Below are 23,224 nucleotides of genomic sequence, written 5' to 3' on the forward strand. Positions count from 1 at the left end.
TATGACTTTATAATTCTGTTGACTCAATATATATAGAAATTCAGGAGCCTGAAGAAAATTGCAAAAGCTTGTACTTAAGATTCAAAAAGTTTCTATATAGATCCTCTGCCTAAAATTACCATGTGCTAGAGAATAAAACGGCGTATTTACGAAGATATTTGGCATTACCGGTCAGTTCTAGTAGAAAACTCTGTTCCCTTATAATTTCTCAAGCAACCAGGCACAGCACAAGAGGAAGTGATCCTTGGGAAACACTTGTTCTGAATGTTAACAAAGTGAAGGCAAAGTCTGCATTTTTCCCCCTGGTCAATAATAAAACCCTTGCCCCCTCTCCCACTAAGATATGAGTCACAGTGACTTAGCTTCCGCGAGAACAACTGTGGCGAGACAGAGAAAGAGGACGAGCTGTTTATTATGTTTATTACGCTGGGAGGCCGGATTGGGGCTCCAAGTCCCTGACTCATCTAGAGGGCCTGTGGCTGTACTCCAGGCTGCAAGATCTCCCTGAAGCACAAGAAAATTCAGACACTCTGACATTCCGTTCCCTCTCCACATCACCCTCCCCGACCCACATTCCCTGTAGTCTACCTCCATCTTCTCTCTAGTCCCTTTGCAGAAGAGCTGTCATGAGATTTATTTATAGAATGGGGGTGCCAGTGTTACTCTGCACCTGGGCATTTCTGGTCCGTTTTCTTATAGATTCAGTCTCAAGATGTGCCCTCAAAATCCAAAATAATCCACAAAAGAAATAAATACTTAATAGGTATCATAAAAAACTGTGGACATTAACCCTGTTGCAAAACTAGTTTTCAACAGAGAAGCACATTTTTGAATACTTCTCAACAATGAAAGGAGTCCTGAAATAATACCTAATTGTAATTTCACTTTCTCAGAAGAAAAGGAAACATTTATTAATGTTTCAAGATTTACAAAAACTATCTGAGATAATTTCCTGTAAAACATCACTGTGCCATTTACAAGAATTAGAATAAGTTAGGGACGCCTGGGTGGCTCAGTGGGTTGAGGTCTGTCTTCCACTCAGGTCCTGTCCTGCGATTCAGCACTGCATCAGGCTCCCTGCTCAGCCGGGAGCCTACTTCTCCCTCCACCTGCTGCTGCCCCTGCCTGTGCTCTCTCTTTCTCTCTCTGACAAATAAATAAAATTAAAAACAAACAAAAAAAAAGAATTAGAAAAAGTCACATCAAAAGATTAAATGATTTGATGCTTTGAATTCAATTATATCAGTTCATGACAAGTAAAATAATTTGAAAGAAACTGAAATCCCATTATTCCCCTTATTTTAAAAATCATTCATTTAAAATTCTTGGTCCTTTTATTATAAATTACAATAAAGTGCAAAACAAAACAAAAATTCCTAAGACAGTAAAGTCTCTGCTATTATGTATCTTCCTTCTGGTAAGCGGAAAGACAAGCAAGATGATGATGAATAAACAAGATGCATTCAGACAGCATCGAGTGCTCTGAAGAATATAAAATATGGACATGAGAATGTGGGGCATTCAGGGAAGGCCTGAGGAGGTGACATATGAACAGAGATTTGAATGATGTGGGTGGGGGCAGCCATGGCAAGGACAGGGGAAGGGGAGGACAGTCTGGGCAGAAGAGCCTGCAGGTGGCTGAGTCCCCAGGGGCCCAGTGTGGATAAACACCGAACGGCTAGAAAAGCGGTGAAAGATAACCTCGGCAAAGAAGGCAGGGGCACCCTCATCCAGAGCTTGGAGGCTATGGCAATTCAAAATCTGTATCCTAGATTCTGATCCACACGATGACCACAGAATGAAGACTTACTTTGACCAAGCTTATATCCACTCATCTCATGCCACCCATGGGCGATCACCTACCCAGTAAACACAGTGATCAACTACTATGTGAAAAGGCACCATTACAAAAGAACTTTCGAAAAGGCATGCCATGGAACCTTACTTGGGAATTGAAGCAATGGTTTGTTCATAGTGATTTTCAACATAATGATTAAGAACATAAGATCACTTACACTAATGAACTCCAAAGTAACAGAGAACAGTAACAATGATTTCCACTTCAATGTTAAATTTACACTTCATGCAATACCATGGGAGCTTTGCTGTTAAGATCTTGCCACTCAGCTAATTTTGTGATAACCTTGAAAAGCTCTTTCTTCACTTAGTTCTAAGTGTAATAGGATTCCTGATCTTGTCTGGGTAAGATATTGTAAAGTACTGTGATGAAATCATCAGCATGTATATGAATGTGCTCATTAACCAGAAATATCCAACCCACATAAAATGGCACTCATCATGTTTTCTAGTCACAATAATTACCCTTCATTTTGTTTGAAGAGAATAAAAGGAAGGACACCAAGATTTAGCATGCCTACAATAGGTAAGAGCCAGAGTTCTCCCTTAATGCTCGTTATAGTCCTACAGGGTATTATCTCCAAGTGCAATGAGTTAAGTAACTTTTTCAAAGCCATATGGTTTGTACCTAACTCCAAAGCTCATGCTCTTTCTAAATTAATCCTTAAAGCCTCCTGACTGATAGAAACTGGTTAATTACCTGCATTAATTTATTCAACATGTACTTCTTAAGCTCTTGAAATCAAAGCCTGTTTAAGTGTACTGGACTTATAAAAGGAAAAAGAACACAATTTTCCAAAGATAGCGTGACCTGTTTTACTGTTCAAAACAACTTCTCTCTGAGGCACCTGGGTGGCTCAGTGGGTTAAAGCCTCTGCCTCCAGCTCAGGTCATGATCCCAGGGTCCTAGGATCAAGCCCTGCATCCGCTCTCTGCTTGGTGGGAGCCTGTTTCCTGCCCCCTCTCTGCTTGTTTGTGATCTCTGTCAAATAAGTAAAAATCTTTAAAAAACAAAAAACCCCAGCTTCTCTGAAAAAGAGAGATACCAACATCTAGAAATGAATTTTTTTTTTAATGTAACAAGAAAAGTAAATTTTGACTAACCTGAAGTCTGAAGGCATGGCAAACCCAGAAGGACATTCAAATGTTACTGGCCAACATATGAGGGTGTGGATGGGGGGTGTGTGTGTGTGTGTCTCAAAACCGTCCAGTCCTGTCTTAGACAAATCTGACCTGCTCAGTATGAACTGTGAAAACGAGCACATCTTGTGTGTGCTCTTCCATAGGCAGCAGACAACCAGTCATAAATGCTGACCCGCAAGGCCTTCCAGGAAAGGAGCTTTGAGTTAGGGAGCAAGTTCTGAGCTGCTTACTCTACTGCCTCCTCCAACAGAGATCCCTTACAATGTGCCGGCCTGTCAGCAGGCTTCCAGTAGGAACTTATAAAATGACAGTGAAATTCAAGGGGGGGAACCCTCCCCCAAACAAAAAACAAAACACTCGCATAAGCATTTTATTCAAACCCACACAAGTAGTCACTGAGTTCTTGTTTAATCTGTTCTTTAATTCCTAGAATGGTTTAATCAATAATGTTTTTGGATGGAAGTCTTTACCCCATTCAATATTTTGGACATGCGTGTGCGAGAAACTTGTTAAAAACAAACAAAAAACCCACCCCACATACTCAACAGGATTGTCTATTTTCCTCAGGAGTCATTTGGGAAATGACTAACCACGTGTAACTTTTTTCGGGTGACACTTGCATGACCGCAGCGCAGACTTAAAGGCTTTTTTAAATCACACGACCTAAGTGGCATGGAAACTTCGCCTGCTCGCGTCCCACTTCGATCCAGAGGTTATTTGGCTGAACTGTCTTCCTGTTTCAACAACTCGAACGCCAAGCAGCGGGACAAACAGGGCGGCGAGCGCAGGAGGGCCCGCTTCCTCCCACCCCTGCCCCCGCCGCGCAACGAGGAAATCTCCGCAGCCAACTTCCCCGCTCCTCATCTCGGCCCCGAATGGCCCCGAAACTGCCCCGGTGCGCGGCTCTGAGTCCCTCTGTTCTGCGGTCAACGAGCTCCCGGTTTAGAGGCCGTCCCCGCGAGCTGAGGCTGGGGGCCACGGTGGGGAAGCCAGGGCGGGCTCGGGCCCTCGGCGACCCTTCCTGGGGCGCTCTCAGAACCCGCTGCCCGGGGGGTGGCGCGCGGGGCGGGGGGTGGCCGGACGCAGGGCCCCGGGGGCGCACGGGGGTGGGCGCTCAGGGCGCGCAGGCGAGACCCTCGGGCGGCCGGCGGCTGCGGAGTCACCGCGGGGCAGGGCGTGAAGGCGACCGCTCGGGGTCGGGCTCCGGGGCAGGGAGGGAGGGAACGCGGCCGGGGGCAGCTCACCCGCAACGGTGGCGGTGACCAGGCCCAGCAACGGCAGCAGGACAGCGGGCAGCGCGGGCCGGGGCATGACGGCGGCTGCGGACGCCTAGGGCGGCGCTCCTCGGAAGTGCGGGGCGCGGACCAACCCTCCCACGCGGCCGGCCCCGGGGGGCGGGGAGGGTATGAGAGGGGCGGGAAGGCGAGGGGACCGTACGGGAGGGGAGGGAAGGGGAGACGAGGGGCCAGACGCGGGCTGCCCTCCCCGCCGCCCGCGCGCCGCCTCTTCCACGTCTCTCTCTGGTATTTGAAACTTGTCATTCGACCTGGCATAATTTCGGACTCTCAAAAATGTTACAAAAAGAGTCCGAAGAATTTCGTAACCCTCAGCTAGCTTCTCTAAACGTTAACACCGTGCAGAACTCCAGTAGAATGGTCAAAGTCAGGAAATTAAAACGGGTGTGATACCGCTCGCTGGTCTTCAGCCCTTGCAACGTCACGTTAGTTGTCCCTCCGGTGGCCTCTTCTGTTCTAAAATCCAACCCGTCGTTATATATGGCGCTGAGATGTCTTGTCTCCTGAGTGCCCTTTAATGGGAGACAGTCACTCTGTCATTGTCTGTCTTTCCGACATCTCGTTTGAAGAATACTGGACGATTATTCTGTACAATGTCCTTCAGTTTGGGTTTGTCTTAGGTTTCCTCTTAAGGGAGATTGGAAGAACGGGATTCAGGTTTTTTGTTTGTTTGGCGAGAGTACCACAGAAGTGATGGGTCCTGCTCAGGAGAGACACCATGTCAATCTGTCTCACATTGGTGATGCTAATTTGGATCACTTGGCTAAAGTGTCTGTAACATTCCTCCTTTGGGCCTAATGGTCAGAAACCTTTTCAAAGGCTTCTCCAGTTGGACTATGTCCCTTAGACAACATTTTTTTAAAAAAATATTTTATTTTATTTGAGAGGGTGAGAAAGAGTACCCACTCACAGGGGTAGGGATGGAGGAGAGGGAGAAGCAGACTCCTTGCTGAGCCAGAGCCCCAAGTGGCTGGATCTGAGAACCCAGAGATCATGACCTGAGCTGAAGTCAGACACTTAACTGACCAAGCCACCCAAGTGCCACCCTCAGACAACTTCTGTTACCAGCGTCCTAGATGAAGGATCTTTAAACTATGCTTGCACAGCCCTTGAAGGAACCAATTCTGCCCATACCTTGATCGTGACCTTCTAGCTTCCAGAAATGTGAGACAATAAAGTTCTGTTGTTTAAGGACCCCCCCCCCCCGCCCCCGGAAAAAAACTATGCTTGCTATATGTATAAAGTAGAAAACTGTAAATTGGGGAGGATATCTGGAACCAGCCAACACAATGAACAAAACAGGGCCAAGTAAGATCCTGACATAGTCTTATGTCATTAGCAAAAGAGTGCTTTATCTTACTAATTTTTTTTAAAGATTTTTTAATTTATTTGACAGAGACACAGCAAAACAGGGAATACAAGCAGAAGGAGTGGGAGAAGCAGGCTTCCTGCTGAGCAGGGAGCCCAATGTGGGGCTCGATCCCAGGACCCTGGGATCAGGACCTGAGCCAAAGGCAGATGCTTAACAACTGAGCCACCCAGGGACCCACAAAGAATGCTTTAAAATTGAGTCTAAATTCAACAATAAAAAGCCAAAGAACTCAATTTCAAAATATGCAAATGATCTAAATAAATACCTCACCAAAGAAGATACACAGATGGCAAAAAGGATAAGAAAACACTCAGCATCATATGTCACTAAAGAATTGCAAACTAAAACAAAAATGAGATACCACTGTACACCTATTGGAATGGCTAAAACCCAAAGCACAATGCCAAATGTTGAAGATGAGGAGCAAAAGGAGCTCTCATTCATTGCTGGTGGAAATGCAAAGTGGTACAACCAGTTCAGAAGACAGTTTGGCAGCTTCTTGCAAAATTAAATATATTCGTACCATATAATTCAACAATTGTGCTTTAGTATTTACCTGAACAAATTGCATAGGTATGTTTATAGTAGCTTTATTCACAGTTGATAAAACCTGAAAGCAACTAAGATGTCCTCCAATAGGTGATGGACAAACTGTGTTATCTCCATACAATGGAATATTATTCAGCATTAAAAAGAAATGAACTATCAAGTCATTAAAAGACAGGGAAGAACCTTAAATATATAGTACAGTATTATTATTGTATGTTGTATATTGTATATTATATATACACAATACATATATACAATACATATATTGTATATATGTGTATATATATGTACATTGTGTGATTTATGTTGCACATTAGATCTCCCAAACTTAATCACCTTATAATTGGAACTTTGTACCCTTTGTCCAACACCTCCCCATTTCCCCCACCCCCAAGTCCCTAGTAACCACAGCTCTATTCTGAGTTTGGCTGTTTTCGATTTCATATATAAGTGATACCATGTGGGATTTGTCTTTCTTTGTCTTACATTTTTTTGTATTGAGATATAAAATGACATATAACATTATGCTATTTTCAGGTGTACAACATAATGATTCAATGTCTGAATATATTATTAAATGATCACCATGAGTTTAGTTAACATCTATTGCCATTATAATTATACATTTTTTTTTTATTGGGGCACCTGGGTGGCTCTGTCGGTTGAGCATCTGCCTTCAGCTCAGGTCCTGATCCCAGGGTCCTGGGATCCAGCCCTGTGTAGAGCTTCCTGCTCAGTGGGAAGCCTACTTCTCTCTCTCCCACTCCCCCTGCTTGTATTCCCTCTCTTACTGGGTGTCTCTCTGTCAAATAAATAAATAAAATCTTAAAAAAAATTTTTCTTTAAAAATAAATAACTTTTTTCTTGTGATGCTGACTTATTTCACTGAGTATAATGCTCTCAAGTTTCATCCATGTTGTCACAAAAGCAGGTTCTTTCTTTCTCATGATGAAATAATATTCCATTGTGATTGTATGTGGGAGATATATGTACATATATAAATTTTTTTTATCCATGCATCTATTGACAAATACTTAGGTTGCTTCTATGTCTTTGCTATTGTAAATAATGCTGCAGTGAACATGGGAGTGCAGATATTCCTACAAGATCTTGTTCTCATTTCTTTTGAATATACACCCAGAAGTAGGATTGCTGGATCATATGATAATTCAAGCCCTAAAGTGGGGGCTTGAACTCATGACCACAAGATCAAGAATTGCATGGTCTATTAACTGAGCTAGCCAGGCAACCCTGGTGATTCCATGTTTAATATTTTGAGGATGGGGTCTTTTCTTTCTTCTTCACAGACACCTGTTCCTCAACTTTTTTTTTTTCATTTACAAAATGTAGGCTACATTTATTTAGAGTCACAAGCACTTGACTGACTCGGTGTGACTCAAACCACAAGAAAACCATTCTACTTCACTCCATTCTGAGTCCTAGGGTGGCCCAGACTGGCAGGAGTGCTGCATGGGGCCCATTCACAGGTTTACAAGTTTCTCATTGAGGGCAATCTGTGACTTGTGAGATTGGCCAGGTAGGTCACCATCAGCAGGTCATTGATGTTGCTGTTGAGCATGGTCTCAAAGTCATCAGGAACTATCTTGGGTACTTGGTTAACCAGACTCATCAAGAGGCAGCCCACGGTATTGTCCGCTGACACCTTTCCGGACAGCACATCCTCTGCATACTGCAACACTGTGCTCAGGGCATCCTGGATGCGAGCTGATGCCCCTCCTACTTGCTGCAAGTCGCTTGAGAGTCCAATCACCCGGTTGGGGCAAAACAGGTCTTCATGATCAGGTCAACTCCAATGCGTTCAGTGTCATAATATGCATATTTCACTGTGAGAGGTGTGAACATCACCCCCATGGTCCTCCCAGAGACACCCATTAAAGTGCTGACATAGGCCTTCATGCTCATGTGGCCATTCTGGAGGCTCGTGTCCATGGTGAGGTGAATAGGGTTGGGGGCTTCCCGGCTGTAGTACTCACGGATCAGCACAGAGTGCTCTGTGATGTCATGGCCTGTAGCATACCAGCCCAGGATGAGCTCATTTGGAGAGACCAATCAATTTTCCTGATGGTTGTCAGTACAAATATATGGCTTTTAATTTTGTCTGGGCCCTGTATGCCTTTTCTGTGATCCTTTTATTTGTCTTGGTCATTGCCCTTCCCCATTCCTCTAATCAGATATTTCAAATTTTTTATTTTTCTCTTCAAGCTGAGACCCAATTTGCTACTCATGTTCCTCAGCAGAACACCTTGCTTTCTACTCAGTAGAGACAGGAAGACCATCAAGTATAGAAGAAAATCTTCAATACTCTCCCCTTCTCTTCCGTGCAGGTCTTCCCTGTGTGGCCTCAGAGAGGAAGGTGGGCTTCCCCAATCCATCCAAACTCAGTTCCTCTTTCTGTGGGCTTAGACCTGCCCCTCTCCTCCATTTTCCCCAGTATCTTCTTCCATGACTCCATCTCTCTCCCCTGCATCATTAACTTCTCTCAATCCACTCTTCAGGGGTGTTTTGATTTGTTTTGTTTTTTCTCCTCTCAGCTTCTGAACCTGTGAACCTCTTTCCCCCTTTTCTGGAAAAAACCTTCTTCAACCTCCTCCATCTAGCTATGACCCAATCCCTGTCCTTTCCTTCTCCGCCATACTTTTTCACAACGTCACTTTCCCTATTTCCTTGTTTCCCTTTCACTTCAAAGCTCACTCTGGATTCTGGCTCCACTAGCTACATTTCCACTTGCTTAGATCACTAATGTTTTCCTAATTTCCAGAGTCCAGTTTTATCGGACTTTGCTTTTCTGTTGTTGGTAATTGGAACAATGTTGACTTGATCTTACTGGGCATTAAAAGGGTATTTCGCCAGGAAACCTAAACCCTGGGGCTTCCTAGGGCTGACTGTCAGCGCACATAGGTTCTTGGGGAAGGTGCCTGGGCTGAGCATTGCTGAGATCCCTTTTGGCCCAAGATAGGGAGGAGGACTTTATAACTTTCAGCCAAAACACCGAATGAGACCTCTGTGTACTTCAGCTCCCGTGGGCCCAGGGGTGGGAAATATGGGATGAAGAGGAAGGGCTGATGAGGAAGACCAGTGAAGAGACTGGTGCAAATAATCCAGGAAAAAAGGTAAAGGCCTGAAATTAGACAGCTGATAATGGAGACAGCCACTCTGAGAAGCCTGAGGTAAAATCGACAGAATTGTTGGATTAAGGAGAAGAGAAAGAGAGGATTTGAGGATCAATTCTGGGATTCTAGCTTAGGAGAAGAGGGGTATGGTGTCTTCATATTGTTTGAAAGAGAATATAAGAAGTAGAACTGGTTGGTGGAAACGGGAAAAACTTTCTAAAATTCTGCTTGTGATTAATTTAGCTTGGAAAAAAGAGAAATACATATATTAAATTTGTTAAAATGTAATACTGTAAGAATTTTTAAATTTAGAATATGCAGGGAAGTAGATATAACTTTGTATAGATCATGAGGTCTAGTAAAAAAAAGTCTTTGAGACCTAGTTAAAATTTTCTTCTTAAACAAGATAAAATTGTTGTACTAATAACAATTAAGGCTTCATTTCTCCAAAAGGGTTTTAGGATTAAATGAACCTAAGATAAAGGAATCTGAATCTCCTTCCCTAGCATAAACTCAGCAGTGGCATGAGGATTGGGGGCTACCAAACTACTGCAGTCATTTGCAGAGAGCAGCTCCCAGATAATGGCAGCATCTTGCCCTAGGATCAGGGAGGGGAACATGCTGTGTGTGGGTGTGAAGGGAGGAAAAAGAGGGTGACCATTGGTATCAATTCTACATTTGTCCCCTGTACCTGATCATTAGGTATATTTACTTGCTTTTTTTTTAGGTACCTGGTTTTGAGAGCTCAATTTTGTTAGATCACGTGTGGGGGTTGGATTAGCTAGGGAAGACTGGGAAAGACAGCCGGTTCTTCTGACACATCCCCAACAGTGAAATGGGAAAAGGAACACAATATGAGCAGTTCTGGTCATGCTGAGAAGGACTGATGTAGATAGTCCAGTGGAAGTTAGAAATATGAGTCTGGAACTGAATATGTGACCCATTGACTTAGAAGTCAATAGGTGACGAAAGCCTTGGGTTAGGCAGTGGGGGTGGATCTCCTGAAGAAGCACCAAAAAGAAGAAGTGAGCCATAGTTGGAATTTCTGCTGATCCTTAGCTAAAAGACTTGCTAAGAATTGCTGAGTCAAAGGATCTGAAAAAGAGACTCAAATCAAACATTCAGAGATATAGGATGATTATATTTTTTAAAAAATAATTAATTAATTTATTTTGAGAGAGAGAGAGAGTAGGGGGAGGGGCAGAGAGAGAGGGAGAGAGAAACCCAAGCAGACTCTGTGCTGACAGCAGAGCCTGACGTGGGGCTCCACCTCACATCCCATCAGATCATGACCTGGGCCAAAACCGAGTCAGACGCTTAACTGACTGAGCAACCCAGGTACCCAGATGCCCCTGATTGCATTTATTCTTTAAATAAAAGATACCTCTCATTACAACAACTGCACACTTTATTTTTTGTTATACTATATGCCTAACATTATAAACCCCAACCTAGAGATATTTTTTTCTACAAGGATCAACAACACTTTTACTTGAAAAATAAAACAACGCAATTACAGCATCACTACTATATATAACTGTACTTTCTTTTTTTAAAGATTTTATATTTTATTATTTTTTAAGTAATCTCTATACCCAGTATGGGGCTTGAACTGACAACCCCAAGATCAAGAGTTGTACGCTCTTTTGGCCGAGCCAGTCAGGTACCTTGTTTCAGTGTACTTCTCACATCAAGCTGATTTAGTTCTTTGAAGAAAATCTTTAACAACTAAAATTTTACAGATCACAGGGCAGAGGAATAGTCTAACAAATTCAATAAAAATATTTCAGGATAACTGCATTATAGTTTTATACTACACTAGAACTGCCTTAGAAAATTATAAGTTTCTCATAGTATAAACATTCTAAATCTTAAAATAAATCTATGAATATTATGTAAAATATTCTAAAGTATAAATATAAACACTGAATAAACATTGACCATGTCCAGTGGAAACTATTATTAAAAGTATATTCTTGGTGGTAAAATTTAAAGTGATAACAAAACAGTGTTTCCTTAATCATTTATCATCTAAAATATTTTCATAGTAATCACAAGGTTTAGAGTTTTACAATAAAATTTTCATTTTTACAAATGCAAATATACAATTTCCTTCATAGACCCCTTTTCTCTAGCTCACAGAAAAAGGCAACAAAGTAACACAAATTTCTTAGTCAAAATTTGTCACATATAAAGGATAAGAATGAGAAAAATTTCAAGAACTTGTATTGTTAGCTGGCTCCCTTTAAGAGGAAAGAGTTATATGTTGTACATAAGAAAAGACAAAAGCACACTGCTACAGTATATCTAAATCAATCTGCAATGTTCCCACACTTTAGGAAAATGTTAAGTACTAAATCTCCTTTAAAAGACACTGTTTTATGAATAACTATGACAAAACAAAATATTTGCACTTAAACAATTTTGGTATGAAATATCTCTGGAACAATATAAGAAGCATCTTTTCAAAGGCATTAATTTGCTCTGTTAAAAAGTAAGCATATCTCATTGTTTAATAATTTCTCCCAAATGCTACAAATGACTATTTTGAAATAATATTGATATTATTTATAGTTATGTTTTGACCTTGAGGTACAAATTTCCCATTCAGCTGGGTTTTTTTTGTTTTTTGTTTTTTGTTTTTTTTTTAAAGTAAGCTCCACACCCAGCATGGAGCTCTATGCAGGGCTTGAACTCTCAAACCTGAGATCAAGACCTGAGCTGAGATGAAGAGTTGGACACTTAACTGACTGAGCCACTGAGGCGCCATAAGCTAAATATTCTTAAAAGCTAAAAGGTAGATTTGTGACCTAGTAACATGCCGATATTGAGTCTCTAAGCAGTTGTGCCATTCATATATACATTTCCTAATTACAAACTACATTCTTACAGAGAAAATGCCCATTACATCTGCTACCCTACAAATAATTTAGACTTTACTTCCAGCTTTGGTTCTTTTCCATTCTATCAAAGTTCTCTATTCTATTAAGTAAGGTTTTAAACATGGCACTTTGTGGATAATTCACTTTCGATACCAGCACAGCAATAAACAACTGAGAAAGTACTTACGACTTCTACTTGAGAACAGAATAAATACTGACCCTGGGAAAAGCTGAAATGGCTCATTTTCCTTAACACATTAGTGCAAATTAGCAAACTTTTAGAAGAATTTAGTCATGGAAAGTGGGAAGCATAATCTCATCTTCATTCATTCCTTGTTCATACCGAACAGAAGAGAAGCCCACCCAGTGCAACCGGTTCCTTTGGAAGAGGAACCAAATCAGGGCACTGACAAGAGCTAAGACACTTAGCACAGCAAATGTGATAGCTATTCCTCTGTAATCAGGGCCTAGAATAGAGAAAGGTTTGACATTAGAGGAGAGAATATAAAAGTCATCATTACTGATTTATACATTAGGCTGTGCATCACACGTGTAAACTTTGTACAAATTAGACACAATAAGCACATGATCATTTCACAGCACTAAGACAGAGAGCAGGGGCGCCTGGGTGGCTCAGTGGGTTAAAGCCTCTGCCTTCGGCTCAGGTCATGATCCCAGGACCCTGGGATCGAGCCCCCGCATTGGGCTCTCTGCTCAGCAGGGAGCCTGCTTCCCTTCCTCTCTCTCTGCCTGCCTCTCTGCCTACTTGTGATCTCTGCCTGTCAAATAAATAAATAAAATCTTAAAAAAACAAAAGACAGAGAGCAAACTCCATCATCACTCAAGTGTTTTCAGATTTCACTCTTTTCTCTTTCATTTAAATTCTATTCATTGTTTTATCAATTTTCTTCTAAAGAAGTTAAAAAAGATCGTTATTCTCACTTTACCCCATCACCCTTTCAAGAACATTACTCCCAGTATATTATCTTACTTTGATAGCAAATTGCTAAAAGTTGTGAATTTTTGTGTTTGACTTACTTAGGGCCAAATGAAGTGTTACTAGCTTTAAAGCAAATTTAAGGTTTTAGGATGACTTCATTTAGTGCCTAGCTATTCAGTTGCAAATGCTATCCCAGACACCTTCTTTGCATACTGCCCAGACGGGCTCATTTTGTCCCCTTGCTTTTTTATTTATTTATTTATTAAATACTTTATTTTTATTTCTTTGACAGAGAGATCACAAGTAGGCAGAGAGGCAGGCAGAGAGAGAGCCCAATGCAGGGCTCAATCTCAGGACCTCCCCCCGCTTCCGAGATCATGACCTGAGCTGAAGACAGAGGCTTAACCCACTGAGCCACCCAGGGCGCCCCGTATCCCCTTGCTTTAAATACTATCTCTGTGCTGACCTCTCTTCTCTCTCATATGTCCAACTGCATGCTAGACATTCCATATGAATATCTCTTCTCCACATGGATAGCTCAGAGTGCCAAAGTAGAACTCTTGGTTTATGCATGGTAACCCTGCTCCCCAGCTCCCCCGCCACAATCTTCCAGTTGTTATCCATTTCACTCAGCATAGAACCTGAACCTTTGTCCCTTGCTTCCAGAGCCCTAGGTGTCTGGTGCCTGCCTACCTTTCAGCTCTTCCTTGAGCACTCATCAAGCTCATTCTGCTCTAGGCTCTTTGTTCTACCTGGTAGCTCTACCTGGTGTATCTCTTCCTCTGATCTTTGCTTGGCTGGTCTTTCAGATCTCAGCTTCAATGCCTCCTGTTCTTAGATGTCTTCCCTCATAACCTAATTGAAAGTAGCCACCCCCCTACCCAGCACACCAAACAGGGCATGAGGTATAGTAGATACTCCAAATACTTGCTGAATCAGTTTATGAATACACACACAGACACACACACACACACACACACACACACACACACACACACACACACGCTACAGATACCAATCATCTAGCATTGGGGTTTTATCTTTAATATTTACACACCAAAAGGACATTTTTATGCTAAATCTTCAAAAATGTTGCAGTAAAAAATTTAGAGCTCATTTCTCTAGAAATGAAATGAAGATGAGATTTTTATGGTTATTTTATATATCAATTCATGATGAAATCTAAGTTTAAATTATGACTTCCTATAGATGTTCCTTCCAGGAAATTTTTAAAAAATTATTTTTATTAACATAGAACGTATTATTTGTCCCAGGGGTATAGGTCTGTGAATCATCAGGCTTACACAATTCACGGCACTCACCACAGCACATACTCTCCCTTCCAGGAAACTTTAAGTAATTAAATCCAGTTTTGCATTGTTGCTAAGTTAATCATGAGTTTTATCGGAACGAGGAGAAAGGAAGCAAACTAACTGCAGAATTAGACCTTTGAGCTTTTACATATTTGAATGATGGAATCAAATACATCTTAAGAACATATTCAAAGAAATGAGTTCCCAAATACTCTGGTAGCTTCTATTTTTCTTAGGGAAGAATTACAAAAACTTTAGGCTGTTTAGTAGTTTCATCTGGGACTCTTAGACATCTTGGCACTTCCATCTTTTACATCTATTTTTCTGGCAAAGAATCTGCATGGCTTCATCATGTTTTTTGGATATATTGAAAGGACTAAATAAGAACTTTAGGACCAAGTCCAAAACTTTGCACATAATAGAGTTGCACATTTACTTCCTGATGTGTTCTGCAAAAATAAGGACAGGTTCCATACTTACCCAGAGGAACTTTGCAGACAACTCTTCCGTAGCCATGTGAACACTCAACTTTTACCCAAGTTTCATTTGAAGCTAACAAAATGCTACATTTTCCACCACCACTTTTACTTTTATTTGCCCATTTGACAAAGGTCACTTTTGATCCATCTAACCAATTCCAAGACTGATCTAAAGAAAGAAATTAAGTTTATTGCTTCTAAATTTCTTTTGTAAAATTTAAATTCAATTAGCCAACTTACCATACATCATTAGTCTCAGATGCAGTGTTCAACAATTTATCAGTTGCATGTAAAACCCAGTGCTTATCACATCACATGCCCTCCTTAATGCCCACTACCCAATTACCTCATCCCCACACATGCTTCCCTTCCAGCAACCCTCCGTTAGTTTCCTGTAGTTAAGAGTCTCTCATGGTTTTTCTTCCTGTCTGATGACTTCTCATTCTGTTTTCCCTCTCTTCTCCTACAGTCCTCTGCCCTGTTTCTTATGTTCCTATTTGAGTGAAGCTATATGATAATTGTCTTTCTCTGATTGACTTATTTTGCTCAGCATAATACCCTCCACTTTCAACCACATCAAGGTAAATGGTTAAGTATCCATACTTTCTGAGGGCTGAGTAATATTCCATTGTGTGTGTATGTGTGTATGACATTTGACATCTTCTTTATCCATTCATCTGTTGATGGACATCTCGGCTCTTTCTACAGTTTGGCTATTGTGGACATTGCTGCCATGAATATTTGGGTGCAGGTGCCCCTTCGGATCACTACATTTGTATCTTTGGGGTAAATACCTAATAGTGTAATTGCTGGGTTTTAAGGTAGTTTCCTCTAAATTTCTAAGGTAAAATGGCATGCGGATCATACAACTCATTTACTTAGAACTATGTTATGCCACTATTTAAAATGAAACTTATTGAAAGTGAAAAAAATAAAGAAAGCAGTCCTTCAGTTGTACTTGTCACATTTCTTTTCTTTTCTTTTTTTTTTAAAAGATTTTATTTATTTATTTGACAGACAGAGATCACAAGTAGGCGGAGAGGCAGGCAGAGAGAGAGGGGAAGCAGGCTCCCTGCTGAACAGAGAGTCTGATGGGGGGCTCCATCCCAGGACCCTGGGATCATGACCTGAGCTGAAGGCAGAGGCTTAACCCACTGAGCCACCCAGGTGCCCCACACATGTCCCATTTCAAGTGCTCAGTGGTCATATGTGGCTAGTTACTACTCTGTTACACAGCACAGATATAGAACATTTCCATCTTTGCAGGAAGTTCTATTAGATAGCACTGATATAAAATGTGGTATCTTGATTAAAGTATAGAACGCTTGCACTATTATTGGGTGAGGGATAGATTTCTAAATGCCTGAATCCCCATCAACACCCTCACCCCCAACTAAAAAACTCATATCATTAAAGATGTGCTGGGGGAGTAAGGGTCAAGAGGATTCAGGAGTGTCTCCCCACATGACTCCATTTTTATTTCCCAGCTGAGGTAGCACCACCTTGTGGTGATAGTGTAAATACAATTTAGAATTCATTTAGATGGCCAACTTCGAATCCATTTCACTTTTTGACAAGTACTTAAAATTTTGGGATTCACATTTATTTCAATTATTTAGAATTCTATCAACTTGGCTTAAAATGTAAAACACACTTCCTATTCTCCTATTGAATTTGTGCTTTTAGTTCACTCTTTATCAATTCCAAGTTCACTCAAATCTTTTATCCATTATTGCTTGGATTAATCCATCATTCCCTGAAAATTTGTTCCACAAATCTTTTTTAATGCATCTCTGCAACTTTGTTAAGCTTGTTTGAAAAACAAAGTCGCCATTAAGAATTAGTTTTTCTCTATGGTAAAAATGTTTCAAGAGGGAAGAGAACAATGAGAAGAGAAGCTTCTGAAAAACAAAGTTTTAAGCTATAAAAACACAGGTGATAGACCCTAGAACTCTAAGGGAAGTAAGTCATGAGTTCTTTTTTTTTTTTTTTTTTTAAGATTTTATTTATTATCTAACAGAGAGAGATCACAAGTAGATAGAGAGGCAGGCAGAGAAAGAGAGAGAGGGAAGCAGGCTCCCTGCTGAGCAGAGAGCCCGATGTGGGACTCGATCCCAGGACCCTGAGATCATGACCTGAGCCGAAGGCAGCGGCTTAACCCACTGAGCCACCCAGGCGCCCCTAAGTCATGAGTTCTTTGTGGGAGCATGAGGGCACAGATATTGCTGTAGGAAAAAGAAATATGTTGTTGATCCAAGTATCTTAAACCTCTAGACATCCCAATTGATTTAACCCGATTTTCTATTTCATTAGTATTTTCCATCATTACTAGTAAGTTACTTGCATATTCACAGTTATTAAGAATTTATAAGTCTCCAAAACAGCCAGCAGACCTAAGCTTATTCATCAATAGGAAGCATTTCAATTAACCACCACCTGACATTCTTTAGCAAGGCTGATTTGGTATTAAGGACAATTTGGAACTCTCTTTGCACACTGTGCACACAAATATGTCACTTACCGGCAGAATATTGAGATAATCCAAGCCAAACTCTCATGGTAATATTATTATTTTCCCTCATCAGTCTGCTCACGAATTTATTCTCCTCTTCATCCTCTATGGTAACGATAGTTGCAGAATGATCTGTTGAAGGAAAACAAACCCTAAACTAATTAGCTTTATGCAAACTAGGGAAGTGGCTTATTCTCAACCAGCTGTTTGAAAAAAAAAAAAAAAACCTATCATGATCAAGATCATTGAGAAATTCAAGCTTTACATAGAGAATATTTTAAAAATCTCATATTTGTGTCAGATTTTTTTAAAAGTATAGCATTAATAGATTCCAGGAAATTAGAAATATTTCTAGATTGAAAGTTTACATAGAAAAAAAAATTTTTTTTAAAGATTTTATTTTTTTATTTGACAGACAGAACACAAGTAGGCAGAGAGGCAGGCAGAGGGAAGGGGAGAAACAGGCTCACCGCTGAGCAGAGAGTCCGACGTGGGGCTTGATCCCAGGACCCTGGGATCATGACCTGAGCCGAAGGCAGCCGCTTAACCGACTGAGCCACCAGGCGCCCCTACATAAAGAAATTTTATGTTTCTTCAAAAAAGCCTGCCAGCGAGACCATTGTGTATTAATAGCTATATCATTGTAGAAAGATGTGTTTCAGCATGCTCTTGTCAACAACCATTTCTGTATAATAACTCAGCTTTAAGTTTCCTTCTATTAAAGTGAAAATGAAAGCAAATAGGTTTGGGATATTGGGGAGCATTAGCCTTTCCTTTTTTTTTTTTTTAAAGATTGTTATCTCTCTCTTTTTTTTTAAGATTTTTTTTTTAAGATTTTATTTATTTATTTGTCAGAGAGAGAGACAGAGAGAGAAAGATCACAAGTAGGCAGAGAGGTAGGCAGAGGCAGAGGGAGAAGCAGGCTCCCTGCCGAGCAAGGAGCCCGATATGGGACTTGATCCCAGGACGCTAGGATCATGACCTGAGCCGAAGGCAGCTGCTTAACCAACTGAGCCACCCAGGCGTCCCTTTTTTTAAGATTTTATTTATTTATTTGACAGAGAGAGATCACAAGTAGACAAGAGAGAGAGAGAGGGAAGCAGGCTTGCCGCTGAGCAGAGACCCCGATGGGGGACTCGATCCCAGGACCCTGAGATCATGACCTAGCCAAAGGCAGCGGCTTAACCCACTGAGCCACCCAGGCGCCCTAGCCTATCCTTTAATATTATTTTATGCATAATCATATTTGGTTATGCCCACTGGAAGTTCCTAAATATAGTATGGAATTGAATACTGTTGAAGCTTGATAAATTGCCCTAAACCCACAGAGAAAATAGTGTTATCACCATCATCAGGCAAGGGATAGAAATAAAATAATAACTAGACTTGCAAATCAATCCTAAGTGGAATCAAAAAGTCTTCAGTAGTGACAAGCCTATCCACACTTGAACTAAAGTGTTTCTTTTGTGGTGGTGCCATTGGAAGAAGGGCAAAGGCAAGTCTTTATTCCTTTATAGATGATCACAGTGTGCACATGCTTGTTTAATATATTATAATCCTGTAGGGGAAGATATTATCACTATTTTACAGAGGAGAAAACAAAGGCTCAAGGAGATTAAGTAAATTGGTCAGGTTTACGCAGCTAGCCAGTTATAAAATTAGAAAGCCAATCTCAATCTTTTCCCATAATAAGAACAGTTTGCTCACTATTTGCAGGATACACTGTGCTACATTTGCATACATTATCTCATTTCATTCATTCCTACAACAACCCAACCTTTGAAATAAGTGCCATTTTCATTCTCACTGTTCAGATGAGAAGAGAGAAGCAATCATGTAACTTCCATAATACCACTCAGCCAGTAAGTACGGGAGTTGGGAGTTAAAACTTAGACCTGTTTGCCTCCAAGGCTGACTGACGTGCATAGCCCCCACACTACAGTGACAGTCAACCTTTCTATTTTTCTCCTGTTGGAGCAAGAGGCTTCTGACTTTCAGAATGTATATATAGCTCACAATAGTTCCCGTAGTGTGTGCGTGTGTGTGTGTGTATACATGTATAACACATGAGAGTTCCCACACACAAGTTTCCACCATGTACTTAGCAGTAACAAAGAGATTTTTAAATCAGCCAAATGTCTCCACGACAGTTAGCAAAATAAATGAGGTAAATGCCATCAGTCTGGCTAAACTGCTACTCAAGGATGCAGGTCTTCGAAATGCTCTTGGTGTTCTCCCTAGAAGTCATTTCACAGTTTGACTATAGGGTAAATTTATCATGGGAGAGATCTGGTTACTGCTGCCCTTTCTAAAATAGTTAAATCTAAAATAGTTAAATCAGAGGATGTGGGCCATTTCTATTGCAGAATGGAGGAACAACCCGTGCTTCCTTGGTTACTCTGGTCAGGATAAGCTTACTTATTAATAATGAAGTAACGGGGAAATCTATAATTTTGTATTTAATACTTAACTTCTACAAAAAATTTGCTTCCTAATCCCTTCATCTAAACATATCTAGCTTTATCTAAAACCATTTCATTTGTCATTTTCACATAATGGTTCTCTTAGCAATTTTTTATTCTACTTCTTTCCACTTACTTTTATTTTCCATGTACTTATTCTTTTTTTTTTTAAAGATTTTATTTATTCATTTGACAGACAGAGATCACGAGTAGGCAGAGAAGCAGGCAGAGAGAGAGGAAGGGAAGCAGGCTCCCCGCTGAGCAGAGAGCCCGATGCGGGGCTCAATCCCAGGACCCTGAGACCATGACCTGAGCTGAAGGCAGAGGCTTTAACCCACTGAGCCACCCAGGCACCCCTCCATGTACTTATTCTTACATTGGTCGTTATAATGGCTATTCCAATATTCCACTTAACTCATATATCATATAATACTTTACCATTTCCTTGTCAAGAGGCAAGTAAGTTATACAATGCTATTATAAATACTGAGTGTTTTTAAAATTTTTTTAAAGATTTATTTATTTATTTGAAATAGAAAGTGTGTGTGTTGGTGAGAAGAGGAAAAGGGGGAGGAAGAGAGAGAATCCCAAGCAGACTCCCACTGAGCCCAGAGTGCAACTCGGTGCTAGATCACACAACCCTGAGATTATGACCTGAGCCAAAATAAAGAATCAAACAGAGAAAGACAACTATCATATAGTTTCACTTATTTGTAGAACATAAGGAAAAGCATGGAGGACATTAGAAGAAGGAAGGTAAAAACGAAGGGGAGGGAGATCAGAGGGGGAGATGAACGATGAGAAGACTATGGACTCTCTCAGGGTTTTAAAGGGGTAGGGGGATGGGTGAGCCTGGTGATGAGTATTGTTAAGGAGGTCACATATTACATGGAGCACTGGGTGTTATGCACAAACAATGTATCATGGAACATTATATAAAAAACTAATGATGTACCATATGGTGACTAACAACATAAAAAAAAAAGAATCAGACACTTAGCTGATTGAGCCACCTAGGTGCCCCCAAAATACTTTCAAAAATATAATCATTATTTCAAATTATTTCCTTGAAAAAGATTCCAATGATTAAATTACTGAGTCCAAGAAAAATCAATACATTGTAACTCACCAAGTTTTGAACAGAACTGTTTGGCTTCTGAGAAATTGTGCAATGCCCGGTCAGATGCATAGCAGTGCTCCTTGTACTGGATCCAGTGTGACTCATTCCCTTTTAATGTTGGACATCTTGAAGAGTATGTATGAGAGGACACCTCTTTAGCTATAAAAATGTTAGACACGATTGTAAAGATGCACAGAAAAAATATCTGACTTAAAATCTCACTAACCCCTCTTTGAAACTGTGGTTCCTGTGGGTAAGAAGCATTCAACTCAATACCCACATCAGAGAAAGCTACAGCCCATACTCTAAGAGTATACATTCTCATTAGGTTTTTGCAATACCATTTTTAAAACTTAGAAAGTTGAAGAAAGAATTTAGACCTCTAAGATGCAATTACCCTAATGAAAAAAAAAATGGAGAGACAGAATAAGAGGCAAAGACAGGCTCAGCAGGCCTGTAACTACTTTGAAATAATCCTTAAAATTGTTTCTTTCTTTGGATTCTTTTTATCTTGATAATATAAAACTAGTTTTACCTTGCCATATAAAAAACCACATTTAAAATCATATCCACAAGTGAAAATTGGGTAATTTGTTTACAAAATATGTATGCATAGCACAATTTGTCTCCTACAACGAGAGTAGCTATGTCTTTTGTACCCATTAAATAATAACTCCCCATTCCTGCCTGACCACAGAAACCACCATTCTACTTTCTGTTTCTATGAATTTGATAGCTCTAGGCACCTCATATAATTGGGAGTCATATGGTATTTGTCCTTTTGTATCTGGCTTATTTTGCTTAGAATAATGTCCTCAAGATTCATCCATGCAGGTTGTATCATGTATTATGTGTCAGAATTTCTTTCTTTTTAAATGCTGAATAATATTCCATAGTATGTATATAACACATTTTGCTATGCATTCATCTGTCAGTGGACAACTTGGGTTGCTTCTGCCTTTTGGCCATTGTGAATAATGATGCTGTGAACACGGTTGGACAAATATCTATTCTAGTTCCTCTTTCCATTTCTTTTGAGTATATCCCCAGAAGTGGCTCAGGTCATGAGTCTGGGTCTTTTTTGGGCTCCCTGCTGAGCTGACCCTGCATCTCCCTCTCCCTCTGATGCTCCCCCTGTACATGCTCTCTCACTCTCTGTGTCAAATAAATAAATAAAATCTTTAAAAAAATAAAATAAAGTTTGCTCTTGTATTAGTTTCCCAGAGCAGCCATAATAAATTACTATAAACCTGGTGGTTTAAAACAACAGACATTTATTCTCTCATAGTTCTGGAGGCAAGTCTAAAACTGAGGTGTCAGCAGGATTTGCTCCTTCTGGAGGCTCTGAGGGGGGATCTGTTTCAGGCTTCCTCGCTTCTGGTGGCTTGAAACGGCATCACGGCAATTTCTGCTTCTGTCATCAAAGGACTTTCTCCCTTTTGTCTGTTACTCTCCTCTACAAGGACAGCCATCATTGGATTTAGAGCCCATCCTAATCAAGCATTAGCATTACATGACCCCTCTTAACTATTACTCTGCAAAGGCTACTTCTAAGTAAGGTTCTGGGTAGACATGAATTCAGGGGGGGATACTATTCAACCCCGTACAGCACTGAACTTGTGTTTGTTTGTGTTGTCATTCTACTTGATCCTATGAAGTCTGTTTAGCTAACACAGCTGTTCTTTACATTTTTGTATACGTTACCACATTTCTCATGTATTCCAATTGTTTTTCCAAAACATTACATCTACTTTCTGTACCTAACAAGTGAGATGTCAGTTCTTGGTTATCCGTTCATTCCTCATTCTCGGTATCATTCTCCCTTTCTTGTAGTCACTTCCTTCTCTGGATAAGGTTTTTACATTTTTTCCTCTTGAATCTGTTTAATTCCAAGTGTTGAATCTTCTGTGGAGGATTCTTTGGAGCAGAAAGCATGGCAAGTGCTAAAAACTGCTACTGCCACCATCTCTTGGCTTGTCCAGCAGGCCTCTGCAGCACCTAGGGGGTCGTGGTTCTTAAGCTCTTCTTCAAGGCTCCACCTGTCAGGGTAACCCTGACAGTCTCTGATGGAAGGGGCTTTCCCCTTGGATTTTAAGGATCATGTAAGTTTGGAAAATGCTTAGTTACACAACGTTAACTAGATTTCTTTACTATAGAAACTTCCAGAAC

The 23,224-nt window shown here is 40.6% G+C and overlaps 1 protein-coding gene and 1 pseudogene across 2 annotated transcripts in view; both read right to left on the reverse strand.

Moving 5' to 3' along the window:
• Nucleotides 1-23,224, reverse strand: part of LY75 (lymphocyte antigen 75) — a 132,383-nt gene that overhangs the window by 24,012 nt on the left and 85,147 nt on the right. Inside the window, exons 32-35 of one of the 2 annotated variants that reach the window (XM_046018803.1) lie at nt 21,065-21,214; nt 17,483-17,605; nt 14,963-15,130; nt 10,738-12,696 (exon numbers count right to left, since the gene is read on the reverse strand). In XM_046018803.1, coding sequence (XP_045874759.1) covers nt 12,518-12,696; nt 14,963-15,130; nt 17,483-17,605; nt 21,065-21,214 — 620 coding nt within the window. In that variant the 3' untranslated portion in view covers nt 10,738-12,517. Of the gene's footprint in view, nt 1-10,737; nt 12,697-14,962; nt 15,131-17,482; nt 17,606-21,064; nt 21,215-23,224 lie in introns of those variants that run through there. The other variant, XM_046018802.1, reaches the window with a different exon arrangement.
• Nucleotides 7,450-8,280, reverse strand: LOC123950864 (annotated as a pseudogene).

The sequence above is a fragment of the Meles meles genome, chromosome 9 (assembly GCF_922984935.1).
Source record: "Meles meles chromosome 9, mMelMel3.1 paternal haplotype, whole genome shotgun sequence".
Lineage (NCBI taxonomy): Eukaryota > Metazoa > Chordata > Mammalia > Carnivora > Mustelidae > Meles > Meles meles.